The 23,607-nt window shown below is 36.2% G+C and overlaps 5 protein-coding genes, 2 long non-coding RNA genes and 2 other non-coding genes across 9 annotated transcripts; 4 read left to right on the plus strand and 5 right to left on the minus strand.

Moving 5' to 3' along the window:
• The first annotated feature begins 72 nt into the window (after positions 1 to 72).
• Positions 73 to 2,985, plus strand: eIF3b (eukaryotic translation initiation factor 3 subunit b). The gene is made up of 4 exons (XM_014246693.3): positions 73 to 291; positions 480 to 795; positions 859 to 2,411; positions 2,475 to 2,985. Exons 1-4 carry the CDS (start codon positions 180 to 182, stop codon positions 2,561 to 2,563), a joined length of 2,070 nt encoding a protein of 689 aa, XP_014102168.2. The 5' UTR covers positions 73 to 179; the 3' UTR covers positions 2,564 to 2,985.
• A 1,576-nt stretch (positions 2,986 to 4,561) lies between these two features.
• Positions 4,562 to 10,394, plus strand: Cc2d2a (Coiled-coil and C2 domain containing 2A). Its single transcript, XM_036374637.2, has 9 exons — positions 4,562 to 6,506; positions 6,565 to 7,286; positions 7,348 to 7,580; positions 7,639 to 7,759; positions 7,832 to 8,006; positions 8,087 to 8,806; positions 8,862 to 9,100; positions 9,165 to 9,288; positions 10,101 to 10,394. Exons 1-9 carry the CDS (start codon positions 4,773 to 4,775, stop codon positions 10,293 to 10,295), a joined length of 4,263 nt encoding a protein of 1,420 aa, XP_036230530.2. The 5' UTR covers positions 4,562 to 4,772; the 3' UTR covers positions 10,296 to 10,394.
• Positions 10,388 to 12,473, minus strand: LOC118683152 (uncharacterized). The gene is made up of 3 exons (XR_004979009.2): positions 12,341 to 12,473; positions 12,153 to 12,261; positions 10,388 to 10,470 (listed from the first exon to the last, which is right to left on the minus strand). It is a non-coding gene; the product is annotated as an uncharacterized lncRNA (long non-coding RNA).
• A 192-nt stretch (positions 12,474 to 12,665) lies between these two features.
• cyp33 (peptidylprolyl isomerase cyclophilin-33) lies at positions 12,666 to 13,905 on the plus strand. Its single transcript, XM_014246694.3, has 4 exons — positions 12,666 to 12,967; positions 13,026 to 13,433; positions 13,492 to 13,664; positions 13,738 to 13,905. Exons 1-4 carry the CDS (start codon positions 12,767 to 12,769, stop codon positions 13,880 to 13,882), a joined length of 927 nt encoding a protein of 308 aa, XP_014102169.2. The 5' UTR covers positions 12,666 to 12,766; the 3' UTR covers positions 13,883 to 13,905.
• Positions 13,893 to 15,751, minus strand: LOC106626838 (uncharacterized). Its single transcript, XR_001331138.3, has 7 exons — positions 15,539 to 15,751; positions 15,258 to 15,319; positions 14,924 to 15,052; positions 14,648 to 14,708; positions 14,417 to 14,475; positions 14,183 to 14,235; positions 13,893 to 13,988 (listed from the first exon to the last, which is right to left on the minus strand). It is a non-coding gene; the product is annotated as an uncharacterized lncRNA (long non-coding RNA).
• LOC118683280 (small nucleolar RNA Me28S-Cm3227) lies at positions 14,781 to 14,864 on the minus strand. The gene has a single exon (XR_004979204.2). It is a non-coding gene; the product is annotated as a small nucleolar RNA Me28S-Cm3227 (small nucleolar RNA).
• On the minus strand, positions 15,121 to 15,201 carry LOC118683279 (small nucleolar RNA Me28S-Cm3227). Its single transcript, XR_004979203.1, has one exon. It is a non-coding gene; the product is annotated as a small nucleolar RNA Me28S-Cm3227 (small nucleolar RNA).
• A 300-nt stretch (positions 15,752 to 16,051) lies between the features above and the next one.
• On the plus strand, positions 16,052 to 21,776 carry LOC106626919 (uncharacterized). The gene is made up of 15 exons (XM_014246818.3): positions 16,052 to 16,380; positions 16,546 to 16,598; positions 16,657 to 16,911; positions 16,975 to 17,058; positions 17,132 to 17,217; positions 17,285 to 17,386; positions 17,984 to 18,168; positions 18,275 to 18,380; positions 18,623 to 18,845; positions 18,916 to 20,446; positions 20,532 to 20,607; positions 20,677 to 20,848; positions 20,913 to 20,976; positions 21,058 to 21,335; positions 21,603 to 21,776. The coding sequence occupies exons 1-15, from the start codon at positions 16,218 to 16,220 to the stop codon at positions 21,732 to 21,734; spliced, it is 3,510 nt and encodes a 1,169-aa protein (XP_014102293.2). The 5' UTR covers positions 16,052 to 16,217; the 3' UTR covers positions 21,735 to 21,776.
• On the minus strand, positions 21,763 to 23,249 carry Sec61beta (Sec61 translocon subunit beta). Its single transcript, XM_014246607.3, has 3 exons — positions 23,080 to 23,249; positions 22,811 to 23,016; positions 21,763 to 22,469 (listed from the first exon to the last, which is right to left on the minus strand). The coding sequence occupies exons 1-3, from the start codon at positions 23,080 to 23,082 to the stop codon at positions 22,382 to 22,384; spliced, it is 297 nt and encodes a 98-aa protein (XP_014102082.1). The 5' UTR covers positions 23,083 to 23,249; the 3' UTR covers positions 21,763 to 22,381.
• Between the last annotated feature and the right edge of the window lie 358 nt (positions 23,250 to 23,607).

Genomic DNA, 23,607 nt, shown 5'->3' on the forward strand with positions numbered 1-23,607 from the left:
TTAATTTTTTTTTCATTGCCGCATTTTTCGCTTTTACCTGTTTGACAAATCGGGTGTCACTTTTTACTTTCAATGCAGCCAACTTAACGTCAATAATTTCTTTTCGTTCGGTGTGCGTACGTTTGATGACTTAAGGCGGTCAAAACTTTCAGGAAAAGTGCAAATTTTGTGTTTAAATTATGGCTAAAAAGAAAAGTGAGGAGTACGGAGCCGATGGCAATGATGGAGACTATGAAGAGGAGCCAAATTTCGATGATCCAGAGGGCTATGTTGACGACATTCCCGATGAGGGTAAGTGCCAGCGCAGCAGCACTGCGGCTTTGCTATGAGTGATTTTGCACGCCAATCATCGTATATGCAACATAACCTCAAAAGGGGCAAAAATGCAATGAAAATTGAATAATTATGACGTTTATGCAAAAATCGACTCAATAATGTTGTTTCGATTGGTTCTCATAAGGCTTTTGTCTAAATTCCAGAGCTGTTGGCCAACATGTTGGCACAGCGCCCTTTAGAGACGGATGGTGTTGAAAGCGTTGTTGTTGTGGACAACATTCCAAAAGTAGAACCATCCCGATTGGAGAAATTGAAATCTGTTATTCAGAAATTGTTTTCACATTGCGGTGAAATCGTAAATGTCGTCTTCCCGGTTGACGAGGAGGGTAAAACAAAGGGTTATGCATTTATGGAATACAAAAACGGAAGTATGGCTGAAGAGGCCGTTAAAACACTGAACAATCATCGCCTTGATAAGAATCATACCTTCTCCGTTAATTTGTTTACCGATTTTCAGAAGTAAGTATTACTTACGTTATTCATGTAAGTAGTAATAATATTACAAAATAATTATTTGCATAGGTATGAAAATATACCAGAAAAGTGGGATCCACCAACACAACAACCCTTCAAAGTTCAGAACGATTTATACAATTTCATCAATGATCCGGATGCTTATGACCAATACAGCGTAGCTGCTGAAACCGCACCTAACTCCGTACAAGTATCGTTTTGGCAGAACACTCTACCTGAGCCCAATGAATTGGAGTCTCGTGAACGTTTCACAGATACTTTTGTGAAATGGTCGCCACTCGGTACATATGTGGTAACATTCCACAAACCCGGTGTAGCCATTTGGGGTGGTAGCAGCTTCCAAAAGATTCAGAAATTCCCGCATTCAAACACACAGTTCGTAGAATTTTCACCTTGTGAAAACTATCTAGTTACCTACGGTCCAACAGCTACCGGCCAGAAGGTTATTATTTGGGATATTCGTACCGGCGTTGAAAAGCGTTCGTTCGTTGCTGATGGCATGTCCGTCTTATCGATGTTCCGCTGGTCGCATGATGATAAATACGTTGCACGTATGGGCGATAATTCAATTCACATCTACGAAACACCCTCTTTTTACCTGCTCGACCTTAAGTCAATTAAGATACCTGGCATACGCGGCTTCTCGTGGTCTCCGACTGACAATGTAATTGCTTACTGGGTAGAAGAACAAAATCAAATTCCTGCGCGTGTGACACTTATGGAGATTCCGAAGAAACGCGAAATCCGTAACAAAAATCTTTTCCACGTAGCCGACTGCAAATTGCACTGGCAGAAATCAGGTGACTACCTGTGCGTCAAAGTAGATCGCTACTCGAAATTGAAGAAGGATAAGAAGGAGTTGGATGTCAAATTTCTCGGTATGTTCTACAATTTCGAAATATTCCACATGCGCGAAAAGGAAGTCCCTGTAGATTCCGTGGAAATTCGAGAATTAATTCTTGCCTTCGCATGGGAGCCTGTCGGCAATAAGTTCTCTATTATACATGGTGAACAAAGCAATGCGAATGTAAGTTTCTACGAGATGAACAAAGGTGTGAAACCTACACTTGTAAAGAAATTGGAGAAGAAGTCGTGCACGCACTTGTTCTGGTCGCCACGCGGCCAATTCATTGTTATGGCAAATCTTTCTATGGGCACTTTTGAATTTGTTGACACAAACAATGACTTCATTATCACTGCATCGCCCGATCATTTCCGCGCATCCGAAGTTGAATGGGACCCAACCGGTCGTTATGTTGTGACTGGTGTTTCAGCGTGGAAGGTAAAAGAAGATACGGGTTTCAACATGTATACCTTCCAAGGACGTATCATAAGACGTACGATTTTGAAAAATTTCGTGCAATTTTTATGGCGTCCACGTCCGCCCACATTGTTGCCGGAAGCACAACAGAAGGAAATCAAGAAGAATTTGAAGAAATACTATCCAACATTCGAGCAGAAGGATCGCTTACGTTTGACACGTGCATCCAAAGAATTGCTCGAGAAACGCTCACAACTGCGTGAACAATTCATGGAGTACCGCAACAAGCGCATTGCCGAATGGAAGGAGCAAAAGAGCCGACGCCTACAGCTCAGAAATCGTAAGTGTCAAATGCAATAGCTTATCTTTTATCCACTTATTAAAATAAAATGTTCTCTTGCAGATTTTGATACTGATAATTTGGATACAGAAGAAGTTGATGAGAAAATCGTTGAATTTTTAGTCAAGGAAGAAGTAACTGTGCTCGAGTAGTCGAACAACAATTGTACAGTTTTCCATTAAAGCGTACGCCTTTGCTGACAGTGCGCGCACAAAGGCGTAGCTATCAATTTATAACAACAACAAAATACGACAAAAACTACTTTTACGTATACATAAATATAAACATTGTATTTAAGCTAAAAATTATAAAATACAATATTTATTCAAGAAAATTGATTGATCAAACAAAAACAGGAGCAAAACAAGCCAACAAGGAGTTCACCAAAAAAGAGCCGAAAACACTATATGCTCTTGTATTTTTTTTTTTTTTTTGTACTATTTTTACTTAGATTTCTTTCAAACGCATTTGGCATACCAACTCGAAACGCTTCACGCGTAACTGACGCATATGCAACTGTGTCTTTATTATTTTTAAATAAAATATTCAATACTAGACTTGTTCAAAATTAAAATTGTATTTTTCTCAAATTAAAATTAGCTAACTGTAAAGCAAACAAATAACTGCACAACCGTTTATAAGCATTGTTTTGCATAGTATTTTTTTTTTTTACAATATATAGTCTTTGAAATTCATTTTAACTAAATATACACATTTTGTTATTTTATTCTAGCTTTGTAATTAATTTTATTTGAGTACGTAGTAAGCGTACGTACCCATACATACATACATATACATATGGAAAGTCGTTTGCTTACAAAAATGTTAACAAATGTAGTGAATGTCTCTACTGGTAGTTATGCTGTACTCATTATGCTGATTTTTAACAAAATTAAATATAAATTTGCATTATATTTGTATGCCATAAGCAAAAGAAAAACGAAAACAAACAAAAAAAAAATTGCGAATCTTTCATTTAGTATGCAAATGGCGTGAAGAAACTCAAGTCAAGGGGAACAAGTTTTTGTTATATGGAGGGAAGTGTATAGGCTTTGATAAAATAATGCAAATGCGATGTGATCGCCTGAACATAGGGGAATGCAAACAAAGAAGCTTTAGATATGTCAGAAAATTGCACTCCGTACGATAAAAGCGTGCCTCTTGATGTCTCCCATTGCACATCCCCATAGTGAGGCCTGCATGCTTCCGGTTAAGGAACACAATGCCCTGCTCTCCAAGCAGTATGGTGCTTTCACAGAAATTCCACTACAGTTGGACTTACGTAACCGGAACAGATCCGCATTTTTACCAGTCTAAGGACTGTCAATGACAGGACAGAATGCAGCCAACCAACTTCAGACACGCACTGAACGCCATTAACACCTTCACCGGCTACCTAACAGTGAATGGCGTACTTGTAGTCAAACCCCCACCTATGGTAGACGACCTACAGTGACACTTGCGCAACTTAATTCTGGATATTGTAGCAAGTTAAATAATTTCCTACCTATCCGAAATTAACCTCGACATATCAAATATATGTATTGCGAGCAATCCCTGTCCCTGAATGACTCTAACTACCTCCTTGCATGTTCAATAAATACCACTCATCTAACACCCCTCTCTTTTTGGCCGTCCGTTAGATGATTTCGCTGAAAATTAACTTGAGCCTTGCCGCCCAAACAGGGTCTAGATAACCACTACAACAACAACAGTTGAAGTGTCCATTAACAATAGTCCTCTTTCATAAGATAGTCGTACATGCGGGAAAACATTCCCCAAATCATATTGAAAAATGCGCAAAAGGCTGAAAATTCTTGATAAAATAGAAATCCCGGTTCGTTCCAATTACGTAGATCCGACTGTCGTGGGTAGGAATATAAGAATTGACAACTTAGCGATAAGTTTCATGAGTTTCGTTGAACCTTAGTTAACTATAAGGTATTACAGTCTTGCTAATCAAGTGTCGTCCTTAAAATACATACATACATATGTACAAATTACGCTAAATTTTGTCCTGTCTACTACTACTATACTACTGCTCCCTGCTTAACTCATATAGCGGTTACCAATTTTGAGTTAACCGTAATCAAATTTTTTTAGAAACAATAACAAAATGCAATAGTAGTAGCCACTTGGTCAACATCTGCCTGTTTTTATAACACTACTTACCACGATAAGTCCACACGAAACGTTCATACTTTCAACCCTGTCACTACCTGTATTCAGTTGTACCATCCGGTTGCCTAGGAAACGCGCGCAAACTCATTACTAAAAGCAGACAAGCACTAATCGAAACATTCTGGTGACTTTCACGTGTCTTAAATCAAATTTTATGAAATAAATAAGAAATAGTTAACAATGAGCGGCCATCTCACACAAAGTGGAAAGAAGAAATCGAAAGATAATCGTCGGAAGAACTTGAAGCAAGTGAACCGTACCAAATCCAAACGTTGCAAATCACGACCAACGCGCGAATACCAGGAAAATGAGCGCGAGGTACAAGCTTTGTTGGAGAACACAAGCCTCTCTATCGATAACAGTCCACAGAGCCATCGAAAAGATGAGCTAACGCTGAGTCTAGATTTTTTTTGTCGCACCAGCGAGGAAGAATTCTCAACAACCGGAAGTTCTGCGCAACGAAAGAAGCTATTGAAGAGCGAAAGTAATGCAGAAGTCAGCTTAGACAATGGCAGCGAGAGGACTGAAGACGATGATGAGCAGCAGGAAGAGTTTACAACGGCTGACGAGGAAGACGAGAATGCAACTGAGTGTAGCGAGCAAACCGTATCACCTTCTTCTACACAGCAGCGCGAGCAAACCGCTTCCACCTTTATACAAGTCGACGAAGATGAAGTGGTCGTGCAACTGATTGAGTGTAAAAAGTTCATACCAGACGCAAATTTGCTTTTCAAGCCACAGGCGAAACTCACGTCGGAACTCGCCTTAACTGCAACTAGTCTTGGCAATCTGAGTAGTAGTGGGAAACCGCAAGCATTACGTGCCAATATCTGTCGCATGCTGAATCGGCATCAAGCCGAGCAGCGTGCAAGAGGTGAGCCTATCTCTAAGGCAGTTGTGGAACAACTAAAGCTTACAAATTCGACTTGGTCTTCATATTCGAAGAATCGTACACTTTATCGAAGCTTTTGCGCACATAAATTCCATCCTGTATTTTGTGTACCGACACGTCAACCGGACGAGATACCCACAAGGAAATTTGTGCGCATCTACTTAAAGGAACTACTATTCACGGCACATCCGCATTTGTTGGAGGAACATCGACTCTCTAACGCCTTGGAAGAGCACTTTGAGAATTATGTGCAGCGGCAACAGCAACGAGTTTGTGAAAAGCTGCGTGCACAGCTGCAGACCGAGCGTCGCGTAGTTAACGAGCTGTTGCTGCGTGAGTCAAGTAACAGCGCCGAGCAGGAGTCGGCGCGCACAATTGAGCGACGTGCGCGCCAACTGGAAAATCAGTTGTTGAGTGTGCGTGCGCTACGCAACAGGCTTTATGAGGAGGAGGCGCATTCTAAGCAGCTGCTAAAAGAACTACTAGACACTTGGAAGCGTCTCAAGCAACTACGTAAAACACAAGATTATCAATGTACGCGCTTCAAGCTACGCATTCACGTGGAGAATGCGGCAAATACGGCCGCGGTAGCACAACGCTGGGCCGAACGCTTCGAGACTGACTTGAATGAAATTTACCGCGAGGAGTTGGAGATTTATTACCGCGCTAAACGTTTGTGGAAGGCGCGCGATCGCAAGACGCACATAGCCGAACTGCCAATTAAGCCACGTAAACCGGATATCACACAGTTGTCGACGGAGTTACGCGCTAAGTTAGCACAGTGTTTGGGTGCGCAAGGCGAACCGAAGATCAATGTACAACTACATCGTGTATGTGAAGGTGAGTTTTACAATCTGCCCGGTTTGAAACGACTAAAAAGTTTCTACATGAAAATTTACTTTGATGACGAGTTTGTTAGCGCGACGCGCAGTTATCGCATCGAACCCGATTTACGCATACCGATGAACGAGGTATTTGGCGTCTTTTTGGAGCGGCGCATGCCAAAGAATATACGAGTAACGGTAAATGGACAAATGTACACAATTGTTTTTATATTTTTTAACGCGTTGCTCTCGCCAGCTCTACGAAAAATTTCGACTACATTCGGCGCGCAAAGTCGTCGATATACAGGTGCCTATACCGCACGCGTTGCACAGCGTCGACACCGAGCAGCAACGCATATTTTTTACAGCGCAAAAATCAGTGGACATCAGTGGACGTCTCACCATACGCTTTCAATGTGAGGAGCAAGTGGACTTAAGCGCTCGCTGGCATGTGCCAACTGCAGCCAACACCAGTCCCACTGTATCGCTTCAAAGCTCACCCACGTGTCAAGCAACCGCACGAGAGCTCCATGCCGAAAAGCTATTAGCGCAATTAGACGATGATGTGCAGCATAGTGATAACGACGAAGTGGCAAGTGACTCGGCTGAAGCGCCAGCGACAACACTCAACACGTGCACGTTGGAAGAAGATTTGTTGCATTTTTGTCCTATCGAAGAGTTGAAGCACAACCGACGCTTTAAATTATTGCGTTCGCGTTATTTGAAAAGTGATCCGCGCACGCGCGATCTGCGCTTTATTGCGGCGCTTGACAATGAGCTCGAATTTGATTGGTTCGATAAGGAGGAGGCGGTCATTGAAGCGGGCGATTGGATGGATCCCATAGATTTGCATAAACATGAGGGCAAAAAGTATCTAAAACAAATGTACGAAGCGATTCGTAGTCAATGTGCGCGTTTGAGCATTGCAGCAGCAAGCGCTGAACAGTTGCTGATCGGCGATGTGCCTGCCAGTTGGAGGTGTGTAGTCAGATTGACGCTCAATATAAGAATAATAATAATTTCATAACGCTTGCCACAGCACATTCTTTCAGGCTTTGAGTTTGATCTTCAATCCAAAACGTACATTGAGCGCGCCAGCCGCACAGTCAACTACGTCGCGTGCGCACGCTTTGGATATGGATGCTAGTCAAAACTACAAGATCGTACTGAATATCGTACGTGCTACCGGCATACCAGTGCGTATACCAAATACGACGGATAACGAGAGCAAGGAACGTAGCAATGAGAGTCCGAATATGTTCGTGACGCAGCGTAAGTTTTGTGAAATCCCAATATTTAGAGTTGTTTCACAAATGCTGCAATTTTACAGTTTATAAGTACTCCAATGTGCGTCCTTTCATAGTACTTAGTTACAAAGATAAATTTTGTCGCTCGCTAACCGTTGAGGGTTCAAATCCGACATGGAATGAGGAACTCATTTTGCAGTTCAGGTATTTTAGCACTCGTTTAACTATCAATAAGCATTTTCAACAATTTGTATACAAAACTGTTTTTGCGTTTAGTGGCAGTTTGACGGATCTGCGAGAAGATCTCAAAATCTCTCTCTACGACGAAGTGATCGAGAACCATCTTAACGATGAACTCAGCGTGCGTAACATGGACATTTATCAGCGCATACAAACTAATTGGCTGGGTGAATACCGGTTTCCCATACACACTTTGCTCTCACAACAAAAGGTGCGTGCTTAGTCCGTATATTCGGTTGCCTGTTTCAGAAACTATATTCATTCAACTAGCCACTTTGTTTTATCTTTCAGCTTGATGGCGTAATCGAGTTGAAGACACCCAAAGTGCTGCTTGGCTACAAACAGCCAACTCTGGAGCACATAGCCACACAAGCTGACGTGAATATAACTATTGAACAGTTTCCGGAAATAAAAGAAACGGTGCGCCTTTGGTTCTACATGAGCATTGAGCCGCATGTCACACTGCCACACGTCAATACCGCTAGCTTGGAATGTGCCGAATTGAAGGACGTACGTCAGCAGCTGCTACAGTGGTCTCTACAAGCGCAAGAGCTGCATCCCGAACGCTATATTGAACCGTTAGTTTGTACGACAGAGGGTAAACGCGTATGTTTAACGCGTCTCTTGGAACCGGTGCCACTGCCGCTGGAGATGAATGAACCGAAGTTCGAGTTGGCTTGCCGTTTCGTCGCACTCTTGAATATATTGAAAAGCTACGATCCATGCATCTGCTTCGATGGCATTTGGCTAAATAACCAATGTGTGTTGGATACCAATTGGTGCACGTTGAAGGATCTTGGCGTGTTGTTATGTAATTTTTTGCTCGGCATTGGTGTTAGCTGCTGGCTTGTACTCGGTCATGCCACAACGTATGGCGAGTGTGCCTTTGTTTTATATAAAAATGAAGAAGGTGAACTCTTGCTCATCGATCCTCAGACGGGTAAACGTTTTGGCACACGCGATGTCTTCTGTCCGCTCTATAAGATATGCATGGTGGTGGCGCAGGATAATGTGAGTGTCATCTAATCAAAGAGTTGTGCAAAAATTTCTATAAATATCGTTACAGTTATACGCCAACATTCAATCTGAGGCGCGAGTCACAATGACTAATTTCAATTTGAGCGAGACATCCTGTTGGCTACCTGCGTTCTCGAAACGCAATCCCGCCCCTTTGGGCGGTGTGCAAAAATTGAATTACGCCTACCAGCTCACGTTCAATACATTTGAGTTGAGGCGCAACATTGAGCGAAAAATAATGAAGAAAATCAATACGTGGCGCGCTATGCGTAAGACCATTTGGAATCGGTAATTGGAAAGAAAATTATTGTGAACAATTTAAATGTTTGACATTGAAACAATTTCTTATTAGCGCCTTTCAGCCACGCCTGCAAAGCATTCTTCAGGACTTGGAACAACTAAGTATGTCCGATAATGGCTCGTATACCGAAGCCAAGTACACCGACCAAGTAGCGGCTGAATTTCCAAACTATAAGGTAAATGAATAGCATGGCATGTTTAAGGACAGCGTTATGGGTTTCAGATTAAATTGGGTTATCTTGGTGGTCCAACAAACATTTATAGCTTAAGTTAGGTTAGGTTTTGGTCCTTAGCGTTACCAGCTGGAGTGCCGTGACGTAGTTCATGTGGAGTAGTCATGTTTTAGGCGAAATTCAGTAGGTTCTGTGGCCTCACTAACGATACCTCTTTCAGTGTCTAATACACCACCACAGACTTCTGCTGTAACCCGGTAACCATTCCATATCGTTTTGAGCTTCCTTGGCATGCCCTTGTCCAGATCTTAGTATAGACAATACATGAATTTACCAATGTCGGTCACGTTTTCGAATGACAGCCATACGCCGCTCTTGGCAATCGCATTCAATATTTCATTGCCATTGATGCCTTTGTGACCTGGCAGCCAGTAGAAGTGCAGTCGCTTGTTCCTGGCGACACTTTTCACTGCTCGCTGCTGCCAAGACCAAATAAAAAATATATAGAATCAGAGATCGTCATAAATGAATATCTTTATGACTGAATATTGGAGTCTTTCACTTCCTACCTGTATTTGGAGACCGGAAATTTTTAAAACTCGTCAAAATTTCCGTCTTCCAAACGAGCTTAAACTGAAAGTCGAATTTTTAAGTATTTTTATAAACTTTTTTGAAGAGAAAACGTATTTTTGAACAATACTTGTGACACTTCGATAAAGTTTTATTTGATCCCAGGTTATTCTACTTTACAACAATTATATTTTGAGTAATATTTCATTATGCTTCTTCTAGAAAACTTTTATTCATATTTTCAGATCTATGGTTATGCCCTCAACTTTCCTTACACGAACCTCACATCGATTTCTGAACGCATCAAGTCCACTGGCATACATTTAAATTCGGATAAACGTGTTGAGTTTTGCTTAGCGGCGCATATTCACATCTATCCAAATGATGTGCTCTCTGTATGGATATTCCTGATATCATTGATACCCAATCGGTTTAATTAAAAGGTGAAAGAGCTTTATTAAAATATTCATAATGTATGTAAATATTATCTATGTAAAATATTTGTTAAAACAAAATATATTAATAACTATAAAAAGCAATTTTAAGCTTACAATTATTGTTGAACTATCATACATCAGAAATGAGTTCGCTAAAATCGTTTGTATCGTCCATTATCTATGAAAAAAAATGATATTATATTGCAGCCGATAAGGTCTTCGCCATAAAAATGATTCAGGGAACACCTTACGCTAACATAATCAGATTGGTATACATACAAACATAACAGTATTCGTATGTAGGGCAAACGTATGAGCATATTCTTATATAAAAATCGGTACATATGTATATATATATATATATATTATGTGTACATATGTACGTTATGACATAAACTATATGATCCACCTTGATCTATCGATAACACCGCTGGTTTGGTTTAGCTTTTATGTCCTTATATTAAACAAACGATGCGCACCAGAAGCCAGTAAACAAGGTACATGTGCACGTGCAGGAAAAATTTTGATAAGTTCAGGAGTTGTTTTCGCAATGTATTGTAGTTAATAAATAATTCACAGTTGGCTTCTGAAAGTGTGCGTTTGAACAACCCACTAAATTAACGCTTTGTTAAAAATTTCTAAGCATTTGACGGGAGTTGCTAACTGAGAGATGTGAGGCACTAAAGTTATACGAAATATAGTAAAAATTGCAGAAAATACAAATTCCACAACTTTCTACCTATAATACAATTTAAGCGAAAACGATATTGAAAATCGTTAATTTACTGTGCTTCAGTGGCGTGATTGCAAAGAACTACGCTGTTAAAAAACATCTTGTAATGCTTTTAAAAACACAAAATATTTTTCAAAAAACATTTAATTATATCAAATGGCTTTTTATACTCTACGAACTGAATACGCAAATTTCGATTTGTGAGCCCTGGGAGCGTGTGTTTTTGCGTAAGTTGAATATGGCTCAGAAAAAAATTTATATGTATCTTTATAAAGATAAAAATAAAAATAAAAATATATTTAAAAAATTTCGTGAAATGACTTGGGTTTTAGCATTAATCGGTGAGATTAATTTTAGCAATTAATTTTTATGTTCACTAAATGAGAACCATTTTTTGTAGCACTAATAAATTGTTTGCACCTGCAAGGAAATGAAAATTATTATATTTATTGCGTCCCATAATCTAGTAGAAACCTTTATATATGCATATATTTATATTACACATTCTGCTGATTAATCAACTTTTTGTTTCATACAAAACTTCACATTATTTTAATAGCACTCTGCAAATATCGGAGATTATTCGCAGACAACTAATAAACATTAAGAGACCATAAAAAAATTTTTTGATAATGTTAAGTAAACGTATTTTGTGTATATTTACACAGTAAGTTTTTTAAAAATTTAATAAAGTTCGAAATGTTTTCAGTTGCATCCAAATAGCGTTTGAAGTCATTACTGGTATACAAATTTTCTACTAATGTGATATATGTCCATTTTTATTCTATTAACACTAATTTTGGGCGCAATAATTATAAACTTATTTTTAAAGAAACACCACAATATTCTGAAATTTAAGCAATACTGAACTTTACTAAATAAATATAATAAATTATTTTATATTTTTAGATATTTTACTACTACTTAGTGCCGCAATTGTCACATATACCGTTAGTTATATACTCAACATATTAAAACTACTATTAGCCATAGTTGCCATATAAACTGGCTGCAAGATTCAACAACAAACAGCTTACAAACGGAAAAAGTAATTAATTACGAATATGAATTAGAATTTTATGTCGCAATAGATTCTGATTTAGTGTTAAAACGCAATGTCAGTTTACAGTTTTTAATTCCCAGTGCGGGTAGCTGCTATTTTTCAATTGTGCTCTACAAATATGAACTACACCTACACCTACAACCGGAAGTTTATTATTTTTTCAGTTTCTTGACCTGTAAATTAAAAGTGCATTAACATTTTGTTTTCTTTGTTTAAGTATTTTTTTATGTTTAAAATTAAGATATAACGAACCTAAATAAATTGAACACCAAACAATTTCGTTGAAAAAACAAATTGTAATTTTTCAAAATGTCTGCTTTAGAGCTGCCATAACAGATTTTATGACAAAGTATTTCTGCAAATACATATATCTGTTGTCGTTAAGTTATACACGATGGCGAAATATTACACTGGGGTTAGTAATAATTCTTTTAATAATAAATTACACATGTTTTTTTAATTTGCTTTACAATTTACATTTTAAAACAAATATTGTTAATAACAGGTAACAATACTAATTCGATACGGATGGCAATATAACATAACCGTTTCGAGACTCGTTGAAATATGACAATTTACTGACAGTTAAAACATCACACAGTTTTTGTTTACGTTTGTGCTTGTTTTATTGGTGATATTCTCAATGAGCTTAAAGTGAAATTGTAAATAAATTCGAACATGTCTAACGATAAACGTACTATTTACGTCGGAGCATTAGCAGATGAAGTGACGGAGAAGCTACTTAATGATGCTTTCATACCCTTTGGCGATATTGCCGATATACAAATGCCGGTCGACTATGAGTCGCAAAAGCATCGTGGATTCGCATTTATAGAATATGAAATGTCGGAGGATGCCGCTGCAGCGATAGATAATATGGTATATTGACAGAGAAAACCTTCAACATAACATAAATTATATTGATTTTAATTAATAGAATGACTCGGAACTTTGCGGTCGAACGATACGTGTAAATCTCGCTAAGCCAGTGCGCATTAAAGAGGGAAGCTTTAAGCCTGTTTGGGCTGACGATGATTGGTTGCAGAAACATGCCGGCGCTACACTGAAAGAAGAAGAAACTGAGAACACAGTTGGCACTAATGTCGAGAGTGCCGATACAACTGCTAGCAAGCCTAGTGGACCCGTGGTTATTGAGAAAGCAGAGAAACGTAATCCTCAAGTTTTCTTCGACATACGAATAGGTGGTCATGATGTGGGTCGCATTATAATGCTACTGCGCGCCGACGTAGTGCCGAAAACAGCGGAAAATTTTCGTGCGCTCTGCACGCATGAGCAAGGCTTCGGCTATAAAGGTAGTATTTTTCATCGCGTCATACCAGAATTCGTAAGTAAACTAAATGTAACAAAAATACATAGATTTTCATAGGCAAATTTAACTGTAGATGTGCCAAGGTGGTGATTTTACTAATAACAATGGCACTGGAGGAAAATCTATATATGGCAAGAAGTTTGCAGATGAAAATTTCACTCTCAAACACAATGGATTTGGAACGCTATCAATGGCTAACTCAGGACCCAATACAAACGGCTCACAATTTTTTATATGTACCACTAAGTGAGTTCTTTTTTTTACACCAAATTACTTTTACTTAAGAATAGTAATCAAATTATATACGAAATATTTCTAGAACGGTTTGGCTAGACAACAAACACGTGGTTTTCGGACATGTAATTAGCGGAGCAGATGTTGTACGAAAAATGGAACGATGTGGAAGTAAAGCTGGTACCACAACACAAAAAATTGTAATATATTCATGTGGAGAATTGAAATAAACACGAATACTTTAGTTTAAAAATATTTTCTTTTTATTTAGTTTATTTAAATATATTAGTATACACATTTTTGAAGGCTGCATATCCAAAGAGAATACAAAATCACCTGCAATATAAAAGATAAATATATTAAAAATTTTGAATATTCATATGCATAGAATGATATTGTTTTTAATGAATCAGTTAAAAAGTGAACAGCATGGTTTTTAATTGGGTTCGACTCAGAAGAGGGATCCTGAGTGAGGATAAATCATCATTTAAAATATTCAAAATTCATTTATAGAAAGAAATTAAGCTCACCTTTACTTCGGGTACACTTCCAATCCTTTCCAATGATTATAAGCGCATTTTAACTGAAATGAAAAACTTTGTTAATAAAGAAGATTATGTTATTTCGTTTATAATATGAAAAAATTAAATCAGTTTAAAAACGAACAGCATGATTTTAAATTGGGTTCGACTCAGAAGAGGGATCCTGAGTGAGGATAAATCATCAAATGAAAGAAAATACACAAAGAGTAAAGCTATACACACCTTTTCATGTGTCTTCAATATTTCAATGTAATATATATTATTCACAACCTTCAGCAAACCTATAACAAATAAAAATAGCTAGCATTAGTTTTGAAAGTTATTAATGAACCAAATAGAATACATGTTTTCAGTCAAAAAAATTTGTTACATGTATTTTTCAAATGAACTATACTATATATGAGTCATCATATAAATATAAATATTTTCCAATTTATATATGTACATACTGACCTTTTGTATATGCAGTTTCCCACTTTTTTCATTCATTTTCACATTAAACTGGATCTGCAATCTGAAATTGAAGAACATAAATATTATAATAACTACAGCCTAATACTTGGTACAAAATTAAAATGACTTTGGGAGTATTTTCAGAATCCTTTTGGTTTATTTTAAAGTTGTAAATCAGCAATTGTTTACTTATGATTAAACTTATCATCATTTGAATATAGATGTGCGATATCATATGTTAAATGCAATTATTAAAATTTTATCTTTAATATTTACCTTTTTTTAAATATTTTGGTCTTCTTATCCAGTATAACCAGGCTTTGACGCTCAGCTGTTTGTAAAATTAAAACAAAGATTACTCAGTTCCAACTGCACATTTTATAAGCCGCTGCATCAATTTTCCATCTATAAAAGATATAAAATATCTTCATTAATAAGGAAACAAAACTTAAGATTTCATATGAAGTTTGATATTTTGATCAGAATCCTTTTGGTTTAATTTTAAGTTGTAAATCAGCAATTATTTACTTATGATTAAACTTATCATCATTAAGTGTACGTATATTTAATATCTTAAATACAATTGTTCTAATATTTCTGCAATATTTACCTTTATTAAGACATCTAAAGTCATTTTGTTCAACAAAACCCATTTATCCGTCACGAGGCTGGCTGTAAAATTAAAACAGAGAAAATATATTTGAAACAAATTCATTGCGTCGGTAAAACTAATTGATAAATAAAAATAACTCAGCTGGCCGTTCTTATCTATCCGCAAAAATGCAAGTGCTTACAAATAAATCGTAAAATTTAAAAGTAAAACACTTTTTCAGGACGAGAACAATCATCAATCAATCAGCATGTTGTGCCAAAGCGCAAAATAAAACTTACGTGTGCTAATTTTATCAGCTATTTTCAACGCCATCCTTCCAAATAATGTTCAACTTGTACGAATTATAGTTGCTACATATTTATGCCTATACGATTTTAGTAATATTTTACTAAAAATCGTGGTTCCGATTAGGGATTTTTACAATTCTTTCAAAACGTTGATTAGTGAAGTTAATTCTTCCAAGTCCAAAATTAAAATGAACGAATTTCAAAAGAACAGAACGAATGTGACAATGGCGGCTACGTAGTTGCCACTTGGCTAAAAGGTAAACAGATGTTGAGTAGTCTCCAAATTGTTGCTGAGCCAGCAATTAAATATCGTATATACTTGTATGTATATTTATTAAAAATTGTGTGAATTTAAATGACAATATTTAGAATTTCAATAAATAAAATCAAGCAATTACTGTATTTAATAAAAAATATTATTTAACTATATGAACGATGTACGATTATCGTACAATCGTATCTGACTTAAAAACAATTTTTCAATTCAATGACTTTATTTTCAAACTGTCGAAATTAAAATTATACTCATAACATTAACAATATCAAAAATTAGTCAAAATATGTTTTTTCTTATAAATTTTATGAAAACGCCTTTTAATCGTGAAATTTAAGTGCATTTTTGTCCAAATACACTAAAACCGGAACAAAAGAAGATAAACGCGCGAGAGAGATGGCAAAACGAAAGTCGAAAAGAAAATCTACCGGAAAAGGAAATAAAGCAGCAAAAGTTGAAAAAGAATACGACATTTTAACAATGGAGGAACAACAAGCTCGCGATGCGAAATATGCAATGCGTTTGGCAGATTTGCGAACGTGCCTTTCCTTTATTGATGGTAAGAGGGATGGGTTACAAGTAATCGGATATGAGAAATAAATACAGTTAAGCTAGCTTTGTGCTTTATTGACATGGAGTAGCGATTTCGCAAATTCCAATCAAACTGATGTTTATAATAGCACAAGAAAATGAAATTCTCTTTGCATTTTTCTTCATTGAACAGAGGCGTTTCACAAAGTGGAAGAGTTAAAGCGCGGAGAGGATGTCATAGAGAAAGTTTGTATGCAAATTAATTATATTTGCATATATACTCAACGCAACTCCTTGTTTTTAGTGGAAAAATTATTTGCTTTGCGATGGTCTTCCCAAGCCATTTTTACCACCAGCTGTGCGTTTGTTCTTTGAGAAATTGCAGCATTTCGATCGTTTGAATACGGAGAAAACAATTGATTGGCTCTTGTCGGTTGATGAGCGCAGCGTTTTGTCACAGGATATATATAGCAAGGATATGACGCGCAGGGCATTGGTCAAAGAAATGCGTCCTAATTTCGCAGATGAGTACAAAACTAACATAGATTTACTATTAAAAGTAATTTGTATATATTATATAAGTTGAAAAATTTCAAACAAAATTAATTATTATTGATGACAGGTTGTTAAAAGCATTGATTATTATGGAGATGATGATGCGAAAACAGCGAAAGCGCCTCTACGAGTTTTGCGCGATATATTAAAGGTATGTTATAATTTTGAAGCACAAAAAATGAAAAAAAATATATAGCTAAACAAAAGTATTATTAATTCTGTAGCAAAAAAGTGCGGCTTATCAAGAAATCGAGCACTATTTCGATCATTATGCATATCGTATATTATCATCCGAAGATTCCTATATGGAGTAAGATTGTTGCTTTTATATAAAATTTGAAATGGATTTTAGCTAATAAGCCAATCTCATCGCACAGTTCTGTAAATGCCACCACAGCTGAATATTTTTATGAATGCGACAATTTTGGTATACACATTTGGACGTTAAAAAATGTGCCTATACTCTTTCAATTTCTGGAGTGAGTATAATCAATTATTATACCATGAATCGGTTATATAAAGTTTGCACGCAGTTTGTAACACCCAGAAGGGGTCGCAGATTCTATAAAGTATATTTGTATGTGTACTCGTATAAATGATCCGCGTGATGAGCTGAGCCGATTTAGTCCCTCAATTTTTAAGATATCGATCTGATATTTTGCACACGCTCTTTTCTCAGTAAGATGCTGCTCATTTGTCGGAATATCAATATCAGACCACCATAGCATATAGCTGCCATACAAACTGAACGTTTGGAATCAAATGCTTGTATGGAAAACTTTTTTATTTGACAAAATATCTTTACGAAATTTGGCATAAATTACTGTGCAATTCGACGCTATAATCTCCGAACATATTGTTCAGATCGAACCGCTATTGCATATAGTTGCTATACAAACTGACCGAACAAAATCAAGTTTAAGATATTTTTATACCATTTATGCTATAAGATGCACATGCGAAGAGTATTATAGCCGTGCGATTGCAGTTAACGTTTTTTCTTGATTAAATTTAGGTTTGTGGCTGTATTGTTTTTAATTTTTTTTTTTAATTTCTATTCTTTCTTATACAAAAAGCTTACCATGTGTTGAGGCAAATTTACATAAACTTCAAGTTAAAATTGTTTTGCCGTATGCTATTCTAAAAGAAAATCTTACCATAAGAGCCATACACTTCTTATTCGATCCATTCAGTGAAAACGCTAAGAGCTTTAAGCAAGACATTACAGACGTTGTGGAAGACTTGACGGCTGGCATACCGGGTAAGCTACCTACATATATAAAATGAAACCAATGTGAAGTAAAATAATTTATTTAATAATTTCTGCTCTAACATCAAATACATAAAGTTTGAATAATTTTTTAAAGATTTACACGAATGTTTGGTGCATGAACATTTTCTACAAGTGGACTTGCAAAATCAAGTGCGTATGAAATTGATGGAGCGACGCGCCGATTATGAGAACAAAGTGCAGTAAGTGCATTTGTATGCAAAAGTGATATTCTTATATTTTAACTGGTTACAGGTATTTGAATATCTTTTTTATTAACAATAAATATTTTTTAAATAATTGTTAAACTAGATTTTAGCATTTTAATGAAAAAGTAAAATAAGAATATAATATTTAGCCAACTTTTTGCAATTCGTAAGATTTTATCTAATAAACTAACTAATAAAAAGCATTTTCCTTAAAATCGCATATTTTTTAACACTAGCACGTTGAATGAACAGCTGGAAAGTTTAAAGAAAGCCAAGTCCGCTGATGATGACAAAAAGAAAGAGCCAAAACTTATTAAACTGCCAAAGGAACCGCCTGTAATAACCGAAAATACGTTTCCGGATGTCTGGGATGACTTTTTACAATTGGAAAATGAGCGTTACAATAATTTCATAAATAATATTTATAATCCAGAATCATTGCAATTGGAAGCAGATGAGGTCATATATAAAAATTATAATAATATTATATATATATTATAATACATACATTTTATGTTCTCATTTGTAGATCAATTTAAAGAAATATACAATACTCGGTGGCATATATCAGTTGCATTTTGTTAAGAAACCTGTACATTACAATTTCAATGATTTCACTATGACATGGCATGAGAATAACGGTGAATTGCTAATTATTAAAGACGTCATTGCTGAGGAAGTTTTACCGCCAGTTGCTTCACGTGTCTCTCTACACTCTAGTTCATCAGCTTTACGTACGTCGGCAATATCTAGGCGTAGCGTATCACGTCTAACGGCGGCTGAGTTGAATCAACTCTTTATGGCACCGCCACAAAACTGTGATAGTCCGAATTTTGTTGTAACGATTGAATTACCCGAATATTTATGTTTATGGGGTGAGCCATTGGCTTGCCATTACGAAGACAATTTAATAGGCTACGCAACGGAGAAATTGTCCAATTCAAATATACACAGTCCAATGCCATCTGTACCTACTGATGAACAGAATAAGGTGTTGTCTAAAGATCATGGTAGCACCACATTTACTTACCCTTCTATGGACCTTTCATATACGCCACGACAATCGACATCGAATCTTTCTATGCGCACGAAACGCTCAATTTCGAACATATTTCGTCCATCAATAGCGTCGTTGGTCACTTTTATAGCGCAACAACAGCCGATGCATCAAGCAATTACTTTTCCAACCATTGAGGATTTTGTTTTGGATTTGCCTTTGAGTCTTGTACAAATACGGAATATACAACGTTATTGCTTACCACGTATTATATCGTCCTTCAAGTTCCCTGTAGAATTGCAGGATGAAGCTAAAGAAGAGCAACGTGGCAAACCGAAAAAAGGCGGTATTCTGCTGCGAAAGCGTCCCTCCGAAGACAGTGATCCGTTGGAAGCAGTTAAGGAATTTCAATATGATGGTCAAAATAATCCTGAGCGCATTTTCCCTAACTTACCACGCCTAGAAAAGATGCACATGGATTTTGTTATACATGAAAAGGACAGGGATGCTTTGACAGTTACAGGTACAAAGCATCCAGTAAGTTTCTCCAATTTAGTGCAAACACTGGACAAAATCAGGACGTCTTATCAGAACAACTATAAACGTACACTTCAAGTTGCCGATCGGAAAATAAACATGATTTTATTTAAGGATCATAAGAAAAAAATGAAATATATCAAGTCAGAAGATTCATTTTCCAAGACACCAGTTTCATCACAATCCACGGCAAGCTTTCAAATGGCAAAGCATAAATTGCTTAAGCGTAAGACACGAACAAGCGATCTGGATATACTAAAGGGTAAAGAACAAAAGGAGCGTGCACGGTCGGAAATTATGGTGAAATCGGAAATTGAGAAGGAGACCGAAAAAGATATAGAGAAAGAAGACGAGAAGGAAGAAAGAGAAGAGGAAGAACTATCGAAAGAGGCAGAGGAAATGTCAGAACCTGAAAAGGAAGTTAAACAAAAAACATTTGAATATTCACACTGGACAACTAAATACATCAATAAAACACAGTATGAAAAAGAAAGTCATAAAATCACCATTTGGACTGATAGATTGGGTGTGTATATAAATAAATAAAAAAAAAAGAAACTCGGTAGTAGTGCTACAACATTGCTATTTTTTTTTTGTTTTTTGATTTTAAGGTACAATTGGTTTGGCATACAAGTTATACGAGCACTTTCCCTTTAAAGATTGGAGAGTTGAACCAGACATGGAAAAGTAAACTCACTGGAAATAAAACATCATTATTTTGATAGTCAGCATTTTTTTTTTGTATATATTCAACAGTGAAGGCGAAGTAGTTTTTACACTGGAGACCCAATATGTTAAATGCGTGATTAATATTTCAGCTGCTGGCTATCGCGGTTATGTAACAGAGCCGACGAAAGGATATGTGCGGCATCGTAAAATCTATATGGATATTAAAGAACCGATAACCGATTTTAAGGAGTTAAAGAAGGTAACTGTCTACGATTATTTCTTATACAATAAAATCATATAAATTGCTTACGCCTTTTTTATAGCGTTTCCATGACCGTTTCTTGAATATATTTTCCAATCATGACGCTCGGTTTTATATAGAAAATGGTAATGTTACGAACATATATATATGTATGTATATACATACTATGTTGTTGTTAAACATGTTGTTTTTATTTCGTTATACAGGTTACTTTTCTGAAAAGCATTTAGCTTGTGAATTACACACCTACTCTTGCATAGCGTTACATTGTTTGATGTTGAAATTTTCACGCTCTGATTGGAATCGTTTGGCAAACCGTCGTGATATTGTATTAAACTTCGGACATTGTCGTGATCCACAAGAAAATATGATGCAAGTGCATATAACTCCGGAGAATGCCACCTTTGTGGATATAAAGGAGTTGTGTTCGGATAATTTAGATGTATTTTTATTGGACTACACATTGACTTGGCGCAATATAGATGTAAGTATTAAGTTTTCTTATAGCCAAAATGGCGAAAAAATTAATTATAAATGATATAAGAATAACATGGGGTGCTATTGTCTGAAACATTTGCGATTATGGTGTTATATAATCACATACTGTCACATACAGATTTTTATTTTTATATCCGGTCAAGAACTGTCAACTCACAAAAACTTCCCAAATTATTTGAAAACTTTTCTGCTACAACAACAACACAAATTACCTTTTTTCAGTATTTAATTAATTGATTTCAAATTCTTTTAGAGTTATTGTGACTTCCATCACCTTATTATGTCTGCATTTCTTTCTGCTATCGACAATCGCTGCAAAGATCCGAAACTTCTGGTAAATGTTAAAAATTTACTTTACGAAATACGTCCGTTAAGCTACTCATAAATTAATTGCCAGAAATAAATCGAAAATATAAATTTTCATATATTTTAATTTTTTATTATCTTAATATATTTTGAATATGTCTCGAAGTATACAGTAAATCAGATTATATGTATCTTTGATTTTACATAATGCACATAATTTGGTTGAAAGCGCACTGCAAATTTAAGTTGATCGAGAACAGAACCACAATTCCTCTCATTTACAACAAATGTTATGTTATTTTGCACTATTAAATGCTTAACTTTACGAATTGCAAATGGAAGTAAATCGAAAAAATTGATTCTCCAATCTAATTGTGGAATGAGTTTTGGTTTTGCCTGCATACTTTTACAAGCAGCAGCAAAAAATAATAAATGACAATCAGCAAATGTTATGGAAATTGAATTTAAACGTAGAAAATTAACTTATTTACTAAACTTAAGAGCAAAAGTGTACATTGGAAATTAGTTGCAAACATATAAAGGTGTGTACAAAGCAGCAACCGGCCACTTGGGAAGCACTCGTTTTATGGCCGCTATTAATCTCTTACTGTCTTACACTTAATGTCCAAAGATATTGCTAAAGGTGTACGCTTGCCATTTGTGCTCGTATGTTCATTGTTGCCGTTATACACACCCTACTTTTGCTACATAGCTTCTTCTGATTCCTTAAGAACGGTTGTATTTACCCCAAATATGCAGCATGAATACGGAGGCAATAAAAAGCAGAGACATCACCAACACGGGCACTGGTCCACTGCAATATAATGAATGAATGTTATATTAATATAAAAATTTATTTCTATTTGTAATTTTTGATGTTTTAGCATGAAAGGAATTTTATATTGCACTGTACTTCTTTTGTATTGAAATAAAGCTTGGTGAATCTGATATTAGAATAAATTGCAAAAAAAAAACACTTATTCATAAATACTATAAATATTTGAAACCTAACTATTTATATATGACTTTTTAAACTACAACTTTTATTTATACTTAAAGAAAAGAGAAAGTACAAATCAACACAGTGGGCAATATTGCTGTGCTGACACCAATTATGCTGAGCATAAAATGCCATGTTGGCACGTAAACACTTACACTTTAATGCCGGGCGAGTCATCGGTGTAGAAGCGCCACATACCACCAGTGCCAGCACCAGTGGTGCGACTTCTGGCCGCTGTGGTGCTACTTGTGGTCTTTCGCTGCTTCAGGTTGCTACCACCAGCACCACCACTGCGTGGCGCTGTCATCTTAGTTGGCGAACGTGAACCACTGCCCACGGATGTTGAACTGGCTGGTGCAGGCTGCAATTAAGCCAAATAATATTGATAATTCTATTCTCTTTATCATTCTCATTAATACTTTACCATTTTGTTAATTAGCTATTGGCAGTTTTATATAAAAACACGTATTTGCAACTGGCCAAAGGAAATCACTACGAATCAATTGACTGCTTCCTAAAAAATAATGACTTCGCCGTAAGCAGTTAAGTATGACAGTTCGTTATAGTCGTTTTCTCGATTTCGTTGTTTTTTCCAATTCGGCAATATATTCGTTTCCACGTAGACGACGAAAGTTAGCTGCTATGACAGGTAGTTGTCAAAAGGAAAACGTCATCATATTCTTTGCTGTATAAAACGCCAGATGTCGCTTGAATACCATTTCGTTTTATAATTTCTATGTATACGCGTCTGTTAGAAGCGGAAATTTGAATGAAATTCTAAGTTTTTTGACTTGTGCTTAAATAAGTGTTGTGTAATCTCTTTATTTCTCGTTTTATGCAGTGTACACATACAAGTATTTCAGTTAGTGACTGAAATATTTTATTTTTATTTGTGAAAAAAATGGTTCTTCCGCCGGAAATACAATGCAATGGAGTAAATGAAAAATGCGCA

Source organism: Bactrocera oleae, chromosome 4 (assembly GCF_042242935.1).
Source record: "Bactrocera oleae isolate idBacOlea1 chromosome 4, idBacOlea1, whole genome shotgun sequence".
In the NCBI taxonomy this organism is placed as follows: domain Eukaryota; kingdom Metazoa; phylum Arthropoda; class Insecta; order Diptera; family Tephritidae; genus Bactrocera; species Bactrocera oleae.

Bases quoted from the DNA above. Each gene is read 5' to 3' on its own strand.
- eIF3b (XM_014246693.3), top strand. From the start codon at position 180: ATGGCTAAAAAGAAAAGTGAGGAGTACGGAGCCGATGGCAATGATGGA. The intron at 796-858 runs GTAAGTATTACT...TTATTTGCATAG, and splicing joins TTGTTTACCGATTTTCAGAA to GTATGAAAATATACCAGAAA. The intron at 2,412-2,474 runs GTAAGTGTCAAA...GTTCTCTTGCAG, and splicing joins ACGCCTACAGCTCAGAAATC to ATTTTGATACTGATAATTTG.
- Cc2d2a (XM_036374637.2), top strand. From the start codon at position 4,773: ATGAGCGGCCATCTCACACAAAGTGGAAAGAAGAAATCGAAAGATAAT. The intron at 7,581-7,638 runs GTAAGTTTTGTG...GCAATTTTACAG, and splicing joins GAATATGTTCGTGACGCAGC to TTTATAAGTACTCCAATGTG. The intron at 9,101-9,164 runs GTAATTGGAAAG...ATTTCTTATTAG, and splicing joins CGTAAGACCATTTGGAATCG to CGCCTTTCAGCCACGCCTGC.
- cyp33 (XM_014246694.3), top strand. From the start codon at position 12,767: ATGTCTAACGATAAACGTACTATTTACGTCGGAGCATTAGCAGATGAA. The intron at 12,968-13,025 runs GTATATTGACAG...TTTAATTAATAG, and splicing joins CTGCAGCGATAGATAATATG to AATGACTCGGAACTTTGCGG. The intron at 13,434-13,491 runs GTAAGTAAACTA...ATTTAACTGTAG, and splicing joins ATCGCGTCATACCAGAATTC to ATGTGCCAAGGTGGTGATTT.
- LOC106626919 (XM_014246818.3), top strand. From the start codon at position 16,218: ATGGCAAAACGAAAGTCGAAAAGAAAATCTACCGGAAAAGGAAATAAA. The intron at 18,381-18,622 runs GTAAGTGCATTT...TTTTAACACTAG, and splicing joins GATTATGAGAACAAAGTGCA to CACGTTGAATGAACAGCTGG. The intron at 20,608-20,676 runs GTAAACTCACTG...TATATTCAACAG, and splicing joins GTTGAACCAGACATGGAAAA to TGAAGGCGAAGTAGTTTTTA.
- Sec61beta (XM_014246607.3), bottom strand. The intron at 22,470-22,810 runs GTAAGTGTTTAC...ATTATATTGCAG, and splicing joins GACTCGCCCGGCATTAAAGT to TGGACCAGTGCCCGTGTTGG.